This window comes from Stenella coeruleoalba, assembly GCF_951394435.1.
Source record: "Stenella coeruleoalba genome assembly, chromosome: 10".
In the NCBI taxonomy this organism is placed as follows: Eukaryota; Metazoa; Chordata; class Mammalia; order Artiodactyla; family Delphinidae; genus Stenella; species Stenella coeruleoalba.
The window spans coordinates 44,100,305-44,113,294 of NC_137156.1; the positions used below are offsets into that span (position 1 = coordinate 44,100,305).

Sequence of the window (12,990 nt, forward strand, 5' to 3'; positions counted from 1 at the left end):
GGCTGTAACAATCAGGACAGAGTTCTTGGCCAACTACCACCCCAGGGCACTGCACAGACAGCAGCCTGAAACACACCCCTAGCCTTTGTCTGAAAGAGGATGACTTGCTTGTCCTGGAGTTTAACCCGAGGGGCAAGCTTCAGGTTCAACACACATCTAGAGGCTACAGGGTGCCCTCAGTGAAGGTGGGCTGGGGAACGCCAGCTTTGCAGTCTCCCTCTGCCTCAGTGCAGCTCACTCCCAGAAAGGAGCTTACACATTCCTATGGAGCCCCGATTTTTGCAACAGTCGCCAGGGGACACCTCTAGATCTCCTGACCCTGAGCACGGTTTATGCTTCTGGTCCCACAGGACCTTGTATATTTGCATCACTTAAAAGCTGCTGCCTGAGGGTCAAGCTGCCAATCAGCCTGAATCTAGGTGCTGACTGAGATCCTCCCCTTTGGAACACTGACTGTCTTGGCACACCTTCAACTATTGGGAGCTATTCAAGTAAAGTAGGCTGCTTGGACAATCACAAAAGTTTGAGAGCTGGCCAAGAGCTAGGGCAGGGCTGAACAATGAGGTTCATCATCTTCTCAAGGCCAACCCTACAAGACTGAGAGAGGGGGGCTGTTTCATCTAATGCATAAAAACCAACACAGCAAGTCAAGCAAAATGAAGAAATAGAGGAATATGTTCCAAACAAAAGAACAAGATAAAACCTCAGGAAAAACAAACAAACAAAAACAAAAACCTTAATGAAATGGAGATTAGAATGGAATGCCCTAAAAGTGAAAGATATTTGGGGGACATTCATTTTAAAATAAGGAATCTCGAGACTTCCCTGGCCATCCAGTGGTTAAGACCCCACGCTCCCACTGCAGAAGGCATGGATTTGATCCCTGGTCAGGGACCTAAAAACCCTGATGCTGCTTGGTATGGTCAAAAAAAATTTTTTTAATAAAATAAAATAAAATAAGGAATTTAATCCCTTCTATCTCAATTTTGACAGTATTGCCTTTATGTTTGCTGTTTCCCATTAAAGTAATACATTAAGCTATTCATTTCCAAATCATTTCTAGAACATCAGCTCCAAGAATATCTTCATGATAATTTTTAAGGAATTAATAAATGAGTGGATATGGTAAATGTCTTCATCTTACAATGTAGAAGGTTTTTCCAAATAACTATAGTAGCCGGCATAATGGGAAGCATGTCTCAGAAGCAAGAGGGCTGTGGTGGCTTATTAGAGGGATCAAACACATCTGGTTTGGTGTATTTGGTCTTTTTGAGGGAAGTAGCAAATGAGAAGGGCCTCCAGGAATAGGTAGAATATCACCAGGCAGAACTGAGGGAGGGCATTCCCCAGGAATGAAAAAAATGTTATCAAGGTCAGGAAGCTGTGTTCACATACTGGGGATACAAAAAGTACTTTAATTTATTTTGACTTAGTAATAACACTAGGAGGTTTGTATGAGATGAGATTCATTGGATCCATTATGTTCAATAGCCAAGATTTTTCAAATATTTTTCCTTTTTTTCACAACATCTTTGGAGAATTGCTTATTCATTTCCTTATGCTTTATTTCATGTCCTAAGTAGGACACCTTAGACAGGCTTACTGACATCAACAAGTGTTGTTGAGTATTGTAGACCTTCATCTCAAAGACAATTAGTTTTCAAATGACCAGTCTTAATAACCTTAAGAAATAATATTATATGCCAAGGTAAAATCATTTTTTTGTTTATTAATTTTAAACAGGCAATTTTAAAAGCCATTCTAGAAACTATTTTATGAGAAGACTTGCCAAAAATTGAATAGGCAACAACAGTATGTCCTTTTTAAAAATTTTGTGTTTTAATTACCATTTTATTTCTCTTTATCTCATTTCCTAAAATAATTTGTTACAATTATCTAACCTTCTGTAGAAAATTCTAGATTAAAAAAATACAGAGTAATACACCATAATTTTGAAGAATGGAGGAAGCACAAAGTATAATAATGTGTTTCCTATCCTTCTAAAGGAATTTAGTGGTGGAAAAAAACCCAGAAAAACAATTATTAATCTAACAGTATGTCCTTATATTCAAAAGGAAGTGCTCTATCCCCACAGATGCAATCTTTCTAAAGGATGCACTCTGTTCATTATTTACTTGCATATCTCAAGAAAGACAAGGGAGAAATAAATTCTTCCAATACACCCACATATTCTTGTCACCAAAGTGGTTCGACTTAGCAGCCTTAGTTTTTGAAGTTGGGTGAAATGATCGATTTTCATACATTTTCCACATTTGCTGGAAAATAATGTGTATTCTTCAATGTTCTCTACATGTTAATTAATTAATGTTTGTTAAATGGGTATATTTGCTCTATCTTCGCTGATCATTTTTCTCTTAATCTGTCAGTTAGCGAGAGAGGTTTGCTCAAACCTCTCACTAAAAAGGTACGGTTTTAATTTCTCCTTGAAATTCTATCAATTTTTACTTTGTATGACTCTGAAATGGAATCCTATGTCTTACATCTAAGCTTAGAAATGACAATAGTGATTACAAGTTTTATTGATATGTTTTGACCCTCATTTCCCTAGAAATGGCTTAATATGATTAACCCAGTTTTGCTGTCATGGGTATTGCCTGATATATATTTATCTTCATTTTACTTTCAACCTTCCTGTGTTTTTAAGTTTTAGGTGTGCCTCTTTTTTTTTTTTTTTTTTTTTTTTTTTTTGTGGTACGCGGGCCTCTCACTGCTGGCCTCTCCCACTGCGGAGCACAGACTCCGGACGCGCAGGCTCAGCGGCCATGGCTCACGGGCCCAGACGCTCCGCGGCATGTGGGACCCTCCCGGACTGAGGCACGAACCTGCGTCCCCTGCAGCAGCAGGCGGACTCTCAACCACTGCGCCACCGGGGAAGCCCATAGGTGTGCCTCTTTTGAACAGAATGTAACTAGTTGTTGAAGTTATTATTTTAAATCCAATCTGGTAATAGTGATCTTTTTAGTCCATTTACATTTAATACTATATGACCATGTCAGATTTAGTTCTATCATATTATTATATGCAATACTTCCTTTTTGCTATGTTTCTTTTTATCCTTTTCTCTTTTTTTTATCTTGTTGAATTGATTACATTTTACCACATTGCAATTATTCCCTCTACTGGTTTAGAATAGATGTCAGCATACTACAGTCTATGGGCCAAATCCTACCTACAACCTGTTTTTGTAAATAAAGTTTTATTGGAACAGATCCACACATATTAGCGTACATATGGTGGATGGCTGCTTTCACACTGCAGTAGCAGAGGTAGGTAGTTGCAACAGAAACACAGAGCCTTAAATATTTATTATCACATTTTTTACTGAAAGAGTTTGCCAACCCTGGTTCAAAATATGCATTGTGTTCTGTAGTTAACAGTCTAACTTAATCATTATCATCAAGTAAAATACAAAACATATATTTCCGACCATCCACCTTCCATAATACATTCTATAGTTGTACTGTACTTTGCTGTAGTTAACCCTATTTAATGTCATTTAACTCTCTTGCTGTTATAAACCACAATTATTAGACATTTTTATCTTAATCTATCCCCATGTTTACTATTTTCTTGTTCATCATATTTGTATACATTTCCTTTTGGGGTTAGTTTTGGCTCTTTCTGAGGTAAAACCTTTAGCAGTGGCTTTGTCATTGGTGGTAAATTCTCATTTTTCTTTGCCTGAGAATATTTTTCTTTTGCCCTAATGTTTGAAATAGTTTTGCTGGGTAGAGAATTCCAAATAACAGCTATTTTTTCTGAGCAATTTGAGGATAGTGATTACCTGTTTGCCCTCAAATTGTCCCCAATTCTCTGGAATATAGATTAAATTGATGTTATTACTCAGTTTACTTTAAGTTCTTTTTGACTTTCTCTCACTTTATCTGTCTCAAAGCTGCCTTCCAGATAATTCCTTCAGATCTGTCTTTCAGCTCACTACTTTTCCCATAACATATCCCATAAAGTTTAAATTAAGTATTATATTTTTCCTTCCCAGAAGTTCTATGGGTTCATTTAAAAGATTTTGTATTCATGTTTTTATTCTCTCTTCTTTAAAACAATACATCTTTATATAAGTATGTGTGTATATGTGTTTCATTTAAATAAATACACTTACAAGTGTGTATGTATTGTGTGTTTTAATGAAGAAAGTATAAAGATACATAATTGAAGACATCTTAATTGGCCTGTGGCTCAAGGTAGAAAATTATTTTCCTAGTTTGGGCTTTTCCTATAGGTATCTGCAGGATGATAACCACTGTAGTTTTTTTAGGTCGGTTCTACTGTATTTCACCATGTAGTCACAATGAACTGGGAAGAAAACATTGACCACAACCCACTGAACCATCAGCTTAGGTCCTGTTTCCAGATGCTTAGTGAGGAGGCTGTTTGGCAGTGTTTCCTCTCTTACTCTCCTATATATAAGCCACAGGATTTGAGGCTGAAGTGCATCTCCCCATCCTCTCCCCACTGATTGGAGGCTAGCTGCCTCTGTAAAGTTGAAACTAAGATGCAAAGGTTAAAGTGCATGTTTTTAAAAGTCTGAAGTTTCTGTGTAATTTTAAAGGCTGTATCTGATCCAGGTTCTCTGTCTTTGAAATCCCCATCTTTCAAACAGCTTCTAACAAATATGGCAAGAGACTTGGAAGTGATTTTTGCAGAACCTTGGCTTTTTAAAAATTGCTAACTTGGATAGAGTGTTACTTTTCTGCGTACATAAGAATAAATATTAGCATTGATTGTTACTTTCCTACTTTTTCTCCAGTTATGATCTTAACCAAACTTGATAAATTTCAGATGTATAGATGTATACTTAGCGATGTATCTACTTTATCATCAAAGGCATCTTCACTTGTAAGTTCAAAAAGTTCCAGCCACCGCCCCCCCAACACACACAAAAAAAACTGCAAAAGGAAAAACATAGAAAAGCAGGTAATCTGAGAGCAAGACTGTATGATCCATTGAGCAGTTGATTGAATGGTTATGAGACAGTGACCTGTGTTTGGGAATGAGGATTTCTTCTGCCTTGAATGGAGCTACAGAGGAACCTAATCATTCACTGTAAATGTCTTGAGAAATGAAGTTTGCCAGACTGTATAGTAGCCAGTAGGCACTGGCTCAGATTTAATGATGGTGATACAGGGATTATAAAATGACAATTCTTTACTTGAGAAAAAAATAATTTTGCATTTTCTTTTTTGTGTATTCTTTCTTTACTTCAATGCAGACAATTTATATTTGCCTTAGTTTTAAAGAACATGAGTATTTGTAATTGATGCCCTTCTAACTTCAAAAAGGATTAGGACCACTTTACAAAGCAAAATACCTATAAAGGAGAAAAATTAAAAACATACAGACAAAGAAACCAATACATAACTAGCTAAAAAGAACTGAAGAGTTTGGATCCTGTTAAAATAGGTCAAATTATTCTGATTTCTGCTAATAGCTTGAGTATTCAAAGTAATACTAAGAATTTACTATAATAGTTATTTGAGAATAATGTAACAGGCCATATGTGCACATATATGTGTATATATATACATACACACTATATATATATATATATATATATATATATATAAAAATGTGAAAATACTAATGCCAAATATCTCCCTTTTTAAATGAAAGAGAATAAGTAAGGTAATTTCCCAACCTAATCATATTTTTGCTATTTTAAAAATTTCTTTGGGGAATTCCCTAATGGTCCAGTGGTTGGGACTCCACGCTTCCACTGCAGGGGGCACAGGTTCGATCCCTGGTTGAGGAAATAAGATCCTGCAAGCCACATATCATGGCCAAAAAGGAAAAAAAAAAGAAAGAAAAAGGAAAAGAAAACAAAAAAAGAAAAATTAAATATTTCTTTGTTGTTTGAACAGATCAAGAAAATATTTAATTCATGGATGGTTGCTTTGCTCATTTAATAGTGAGTTATTTATCAACAGCACAAAAACTAGTTTTGACAATTAAAAACATGTAATCCACAAACATTTTACATCTGATATGCTTATAGTCTCAATTTATGACATTTCGTATCCCTCTTAATAAAAACAGCCAAATCAAGAAGCACAATAAAAACTAGCATCACAAGTTTAATGTATTTTAAAACATAGAAATATATTTAAACAACATATTTAAAGAATAATATAATAGACTTTCGTTTCTTATTCTTATAATGGTATACCATTAATTCAAAAATATATTACTTAATGTACCCCAAATAGAGTTATTATCAAATTTACTTTAAGATAAACTGTATTTTAAAACTACATTGCAATATTCCTGAATCACGAACAAATCCATAACATTTTAAAGCTATTTCTGATACAAATTTTACTTAAAAAGTCCAAAAGGGTGATTAATAAATGGTGCTTTATGAATATTTTAGATGGACTGTAAATAATCCTAGCCGTGGAGCCCACATAAATAGCAAGTTTTCCACTAAATGTCATTCTTCCAAAAGTCAGTGGGTTAAAGACAAGCCTTAAAAGGCAGAGAGAGAAAAGGGAGAGAAAATAAATTAATTTCCGAGGGAAGAACACACATGCACATACACACAACAGAACCTTCCCATTTGGAATTATTTGTGCTTGGAGGAAGGTTTACAAAATCCCCCTCGAAAATAAGGTTTTCAATGAGCTCATTCTCCAAGATATGCAAAATGGATTTCAGCTGTTCTTTCAAAATGGCAATTCTGTCAAAGCCATTCTGGGATTTGGGGTAATTTCCTCCAGTTGAGTTTCAGTGCTTTTACCCTAAATAAAATTCCTTGCATCCCATCAATCAGCACACTCAGTTATAAAATAGAGCTACAGAAAATGGCTCTGTAGGCCTCTTTGCTCGGGTATATTTTATGCATGCAGTGACTCTTGTCTGTGGGGAGGGTAGGGGAGCACATGTAAATGTTTCTTTATTTTGGACTGTTTTTAAATCTGAAAAAATGTCTGCAGCAGTAGTGTTCTAGATAATAGGCAGACATGATTTATTTGAGGTAAGAAGGTTGTACTATGCTTTTTTAGTGTTAACTTGGAAAGTTATGGACACAGGCTCAAGTCTGTCTCCACAGAATTCCTGAAGCTTTGAGCTCTTTGAAAACTTTACAACCCATGAGCCAAGAAGGAACGCTTTCCTACAGTTACACCAATTCTGTTCAAACAAATAGTTATGACAATTATGTGCAACCTTTCAGCTTCTGTGTTCTGCCTCCCATTTATTTATTCAAATCCAGTTCAACATTTCACTTTATCTAACGAAGCAGAAACTCTCAAAGAAAAATTGTGTTCCTCCAAGAATTTTTGTTTGGGGTGGTTATTTTGTTAAGTTTTATTTCTAAATAAATATCCTATCAGAGTTTTCATTGGCACAGCCTAACCAAATGCATTCAGTTTCCTTCAACAATACTTAACAGTCAAAGGAGTTCTGCCTAATTTCAGAAAATTATGTAAAAAGTGTAATACTTTAAAAAATGTTGAAATGGAATTGGACTCAGCATATCCTATTGAAAGTTAGATTGTGTGATCTATTGCATACTGCAGTGACCTATAAAATACATTTTATTGAAAAGGCATCCACAAAGGAGAATATATACCTTTAAATAAATAAAAGTGACTATATACATGATATTGTACATAGGTTAGAGAGATGAAATGAGCCAGACTAATTTTATGAAATTCCCCTTTTATCTGAAAGGATACTTTTTATTGTAGTCATAAACCTTAACACAGATCTTTTTCTTATTACCATTATTATCTAATATTAGTGGCAGCCACACGAACGCACTACCATATTTCTGTATTTTTTCAAAATGACATTGGAGCTGTCATCAAAGTACAACACAGAGATGGCGTTTAATTTGGTTGGCGCGCAGCAAGGCTTTGGTACGTGGTCAGGAAACATCAGATGAACCTGGGGGGGAAAAACATTTTGTTCTTTAAGAATTAAGATAGACATTTTGTCTGCAGCTTGAAAGTAATATTCTTGTTTTATCACTGACTATCAGCATCCCCTTAAGCTACCTCTCTTTCTTCTGTTTATGTTCCATGGCAGGGTGGGGTAGGGCTGGTAGTGAAGGGTGTATTCTTAAGTATTAACACCTAGACTCGACCCACCAGTTCTAATTACATGTTGGCGCTTTAAAAAATATTCTACCAAGGAAGGAAAACTCTCTCTATGGAATATTCAGTGGAAATTTTCCTGGAGGAAAGAACATGGCAACTAGCACTGGGTTGCTTTTGGTTAAAATGACCACTTCTATTTACTTCATGAGAAATACAGAAGTTCTAAATGCAAAATCAATGAAGCCATACCACTGCACTGTAGAAAGATGTGGATCTAAGAATTATTTTTGAAAGGATAACTAAACAGTAAATCAATAACTTTGTTTGACAATAAAATTAAAAGCTGTGCCAACTCTTCATTTTCCATGATAAAGGAAGCATACAAATCACAGCAAAATAAACTCCAGGTAAAATCCAATACTTGCTTTAAAACAATGATTTCAACTATTCTCCCCATAAGTTCTTATCAGATTGGCCAGAGTGTAACATCCTTTGACTTGCTTTCTCCCCTAGACAAGTGCCAAAAAGCAGGCTAAGCTAAAGCAGAGGCAAGGAGCCTAGATATTTTAAAAATTAAATATCCATCTTCCCCACCAAAGCCTGAAAAGGCAGCTGTACATGGACAATGAAATGCTTAAGTAAAGGGTTTGTTCTCACTTTGATCAGACTGGCAGGTTTGCCTCTGATGTTCAATAATCAAGGAAGGAGCCAGAACACTGTACCCCATTTCCCACCCACCCCTGCTGCCCCCAGCCCTTCCTCCAGAGGAGTTGATGGGAAGTCCCACTGCAGAGTCCTTAGGGATCTACAAAGAGAAAATACAGCTCTTAGAATCTTGGCTGCACAACCTCCTGACTGAAATGATATAGGAGCCCTGCCTATGGACAGACACAGCAGGAAAAATGAGGTGATCGGACACGGATGTGAAATTTCCTAAGACCTCACAAAACTGCAAGCTGGATGGTTTCTCCCAATTTCAGATGCAGCCTGCAGCCCTCCTCGGCTTTAACGTCCTCAACTCTCACACCAGTGATGGATAACCCCCTGCTTCAAGGACCGCCTCACCAAGCCATCACTCTGAAAAAATGGGATTGTTCTTCAATCATTTCTCAAACAGTTGTCACAAACTTGCTCTCCTTTAACAACAAACACGTCTGTCTTCTTGTTTCATGTCCTTCATAGGACAAACACAGAGAGTGTACAATGGCGGGGCGGGGTGGGGGGGAACCCACCAAACTTCCCACATCCCTTAAAGTTCTGGGATGACTTTATGCTCCACATCCCAGGACAGTGATCCAGACCAGGGTCCTGTTCCAAGTCTGTGTCAGTGTTTTAAAAAATGTTTGTTTTTAGATGCTGCCTTCTAGACTACAGTCCTAAAAGTTGACAGTATATAATTATATATTTTTTAAAAAAGAAAAAAAGAGAGAGATGGGGGGTATTTGACAAAGAGTTTTTTCCATACTTAAGCATTGTATAGCCTGAGGGAACTTGGATGCATATCTAAGGAAACACAGGAAGCTCTCTAAGTCATTGACAGTACAAAGAGCTTAACTGCTGGGAAATTAAGTGGCATTTCTCTATAGGCTAATAGTGGCTGTTCTGTCGTGACTAGACAGAAAGACAGTGACCAGGCCTCTTCCTTTCAGGTGTGAGACAGCAGCGCTCCTCTCTCTGCGATTGTTTTCAGATGACTCACGTTTCAGAATGTGAATTCTCATACAGAAGAATAGAAGGCTGGACTCCACAGACATTCTTTTCCTGGAGGAAATTTGAATACAATATACCCTTCCTTGTACCACATACCTGCTCCAGTAATGATATTCTATATCAAGAAGTGCTTATATTTATAGATAGCAAAGATGAAGGAATATGAGAATTTAAAATAGCCCCAGGAATTTACTCTATATTTTGCATATGGCAACCTTATTGGTCAAGAATCAATAAAAAGAAGAATATTTCTATGGCACTGGCAACATCAAAGCAAGCATGAGCGAGCCTGCTGGTTGGAATTTAGACTCTGGTTCTTCACTTTAGACAGTGAAATAAGAGCCATAGCAAACTAAGGTTTTCTTTAAATCAATATAAATGTTGTTATCAAGAAGGAAATAAGAGTTTCTCCCTAGACATATGGGTTTTCTGGGTATGATATATCAAAGAAATCTAGGGTGGAAAAATCGGTGTTGGGGAAGGATAAACATGAGCAAATGTTTTCCATTCATTATTAAAAAGCAACCTGATAATTTTATGTGATTGTATTCTGAAATAAATGCATATCTTCAAACTTGGGCAAAAAAAGAATATTTATAAATGACTACCTTTAAAAATATATATTTGTTTTATCTCTCTATTTCCTCTCTAATCCAAGGTTTTGACAATATCTATGCTTTACTTGCCATAGATATGTATCTTTGGTGTCTAGCTATCTTGCAGTACCTCTGAGGTCAGAAAGATGCCAGCAAAGCATCAAGTCAAATGATTTAATCTGTCAATGTATACATACAGTTCTTTATTCATAAGGAAACTGGGATGTTATTTCCATCAGCTTTAAATTGTAAATTAAGTGTGAAAAAAGGTAATCTTCTGAAGAGTTAACTCCTCACAAATTCTAATAGTTACTATCTCTGTTGGTCATAAACAAGCCTCACCCACAAAGACAGATGTTCTTCTAATAGCTCCTGCTCTCCTACTACCATCCACCAAGTGACTCTACTCCCATCCCATCATTGTCTTGATTCTAAAATAATGTGTTCCCTTCCTTCTGTCCTAATAACTTTTAGTTGAAATGCTCCTATGAACCCAAACTTTAATGTGGGATCACATCATGTAGGCTATGCATCTTCTAGAAGCCTCTCCCTAGTCTTCCATAGGCTGACCTCCCCTCACCCCACATATCAAGTCACACACAGTAAGGCAGGCACATCAGACTCTCAAGGGTTTTCATGAGCTCATTAGATACAGTATGACCATTTAGAGATGATGAAATAAACATTTCATTATCTTTTTCACAAAAATAAGCCTAGATTATTAGAGATTAAGTCACTGTTATATTCCTAAGTGTGGAAGGGACAAAAGGAAGGCTAATTTCCACCTTAAAGATTATAAAGAAAAAAAAGTATCAAAAAATAGAAACCAATCTTCTACTTATACTCTATAATACATTGAAGAGCTTCCATAATACCAAAGTACGTTATAGAACATTCTTAAATGATGAGAGAAAAAACCCTCAGATGAAATTCAGTACAACTGTCATTCAATGCTTTTGCAATGACTGCTAATGAATTGTTAGGTTAGAAACAGCGCCTGTGTGGTTAGTCATATTGTCTAATGAAAAAATCAGTACACAATGACCACTTTATGTGATTACTCCAATTTTCCTCGCTGAATCCTTCCCCATTCTGGAATCAGAATTATTCTTTAGGCCAGCCTAAATTTCCTGACTATATCGACAATTGTTACTTTGGCACAATTGTTACTTTAGGAGTTTGAGAAGAGAAGAAAATGCAGTTCTAACTATAAATGGATGCTTTCCTTTGAAATAACTTTATAGGAAGTTTGCATAATAAACCACTTTCCATCCTGCAAAAAGAAAGCATACCAGAGTCTGAACTATGGCATGGTTGGTGGCATTCATATGGGCATTGAGTGGAAAAGAACATTCTCCATCACAATAAAATGCAGCATATCCTTCTGGTGCTATAATCCAGTCCTAAAATGCACAAGAAGAGAAGAAGAAATAATATCACCAAAATAAAAACACAGAAAATCAATTCTTAAAGAATACTCAAATATAATTAATATAATATAATATAATATAATCTGGATTGGTTTCTCTTCTTAGTCCAACAATTACTGTAATAGGACAGCCTCCCCCAAGCCCTTAATTTATGGTTAAGTTAAAGTTTACAACAAAAGTATAAATATTTTCACAAGAAATTGTCCTCTGTAATTTCTCCCAAGAGGTCACTATGTAAGATATTCATAGCCTGTATTAACCCATGTATTCATGAATAAAGCCTTAATCATGAAATAGCATTCTAAATATTGTTTAAACAGGAAATGATGAACTCTGGAAAGTTCAAGTGAACCAGAAAGGAAAAGAAGAATAAACTTAATTGAGATCATTCTCATTACTTCTTACTAACTCATTCCTGCTTTAGAAGCTTGACAAGCTCCTAAAGCTGTAAGATTTGTGCCTTGTCCTATTTTTCTTTCCATTCATGTGTTAACTTTATAGTCTCTTTAAAAGAAATGAATTGGAGAAAATTCCTGAGCACTGTACGTGAAAAATTTTAGGAAGCTAAAAAGTTGGCACTTATAATGGTGGCCCTGATTTTTTTTCCAGAGACGTAAAACTTGTCACCGATGTAAAATTATTGAACAATTCATGTAAATTTAAAAATGCTTACTTGTTAATATTATTTCTCAGTATAATAGCTCATATTCTGAGGATCCAATGTAATGGAATAATGTAATCTAGGCAATCCAATTTAAACTATTTCAACACAGAGCCATTAAAAATCATTTTGGTTAAATCCTCCTTCCCACCCTGTTTGTGAAGCAGATATAAAAGAAAGCAATAAGATTTTTAAGTACAAGAAAAAAATTTTTTTCTGTAGATCTACCTTATGACAGAGACATAGTCAAGGATTCTATTTCTTATACCAATAGTTCGGGACCATAGGAGGCAAATGGAAATTGCTTGAGTTAATCTGAAAAATGGTATTAAAATGAAAACTTGGGGATATTTAAACAACAGGGTTTTTTTTTTCACTCTCTAAGTGTGCATTTCTTCTTCAGCATAATTGTTTTTTTTTAACCATAAACTCTGTTATGTTTCAATGGTGAAAGGATAATGGAGAAATAAAAATGATGTGGATAATCTATATACTGAATAGTCACGTCGAAAATAATT

General features: G+C 35.7%; 1 protein-coding gene across 2 annotated transcripts in view; it reads right to left on the bottom strand.

Moving 5' to 3' along the window:
* Positions 1-7,773: 7,773 nt before the first annotated feature.
* The window catches only part of BMP5 (bone morphogenetic protein 5), a gene marked incomplete at both ends in the record, with an annotated part of 116,995 nt that continues 111,778 nt past the window's right edge, over positions 7,774-12,990 (bottom strand). Inside the window, 2 exons of one of the 2 annotated variants that reach the window (XM_079933905.1) lie at positions 7,774-7,923; positions 11,674-11,784. In XM_079933905.1, the coding sequence (XP_079790031.1) occupies positions 7,774-7,923; positions 11,674-11,784 (261 nt within the window). The remainder of the gene's footprint in view (positions 7,924-11,673; positions 11,785-12,990) is intronic. The other variant, XM_079933906.1, reaches the window with a different exon arrangement.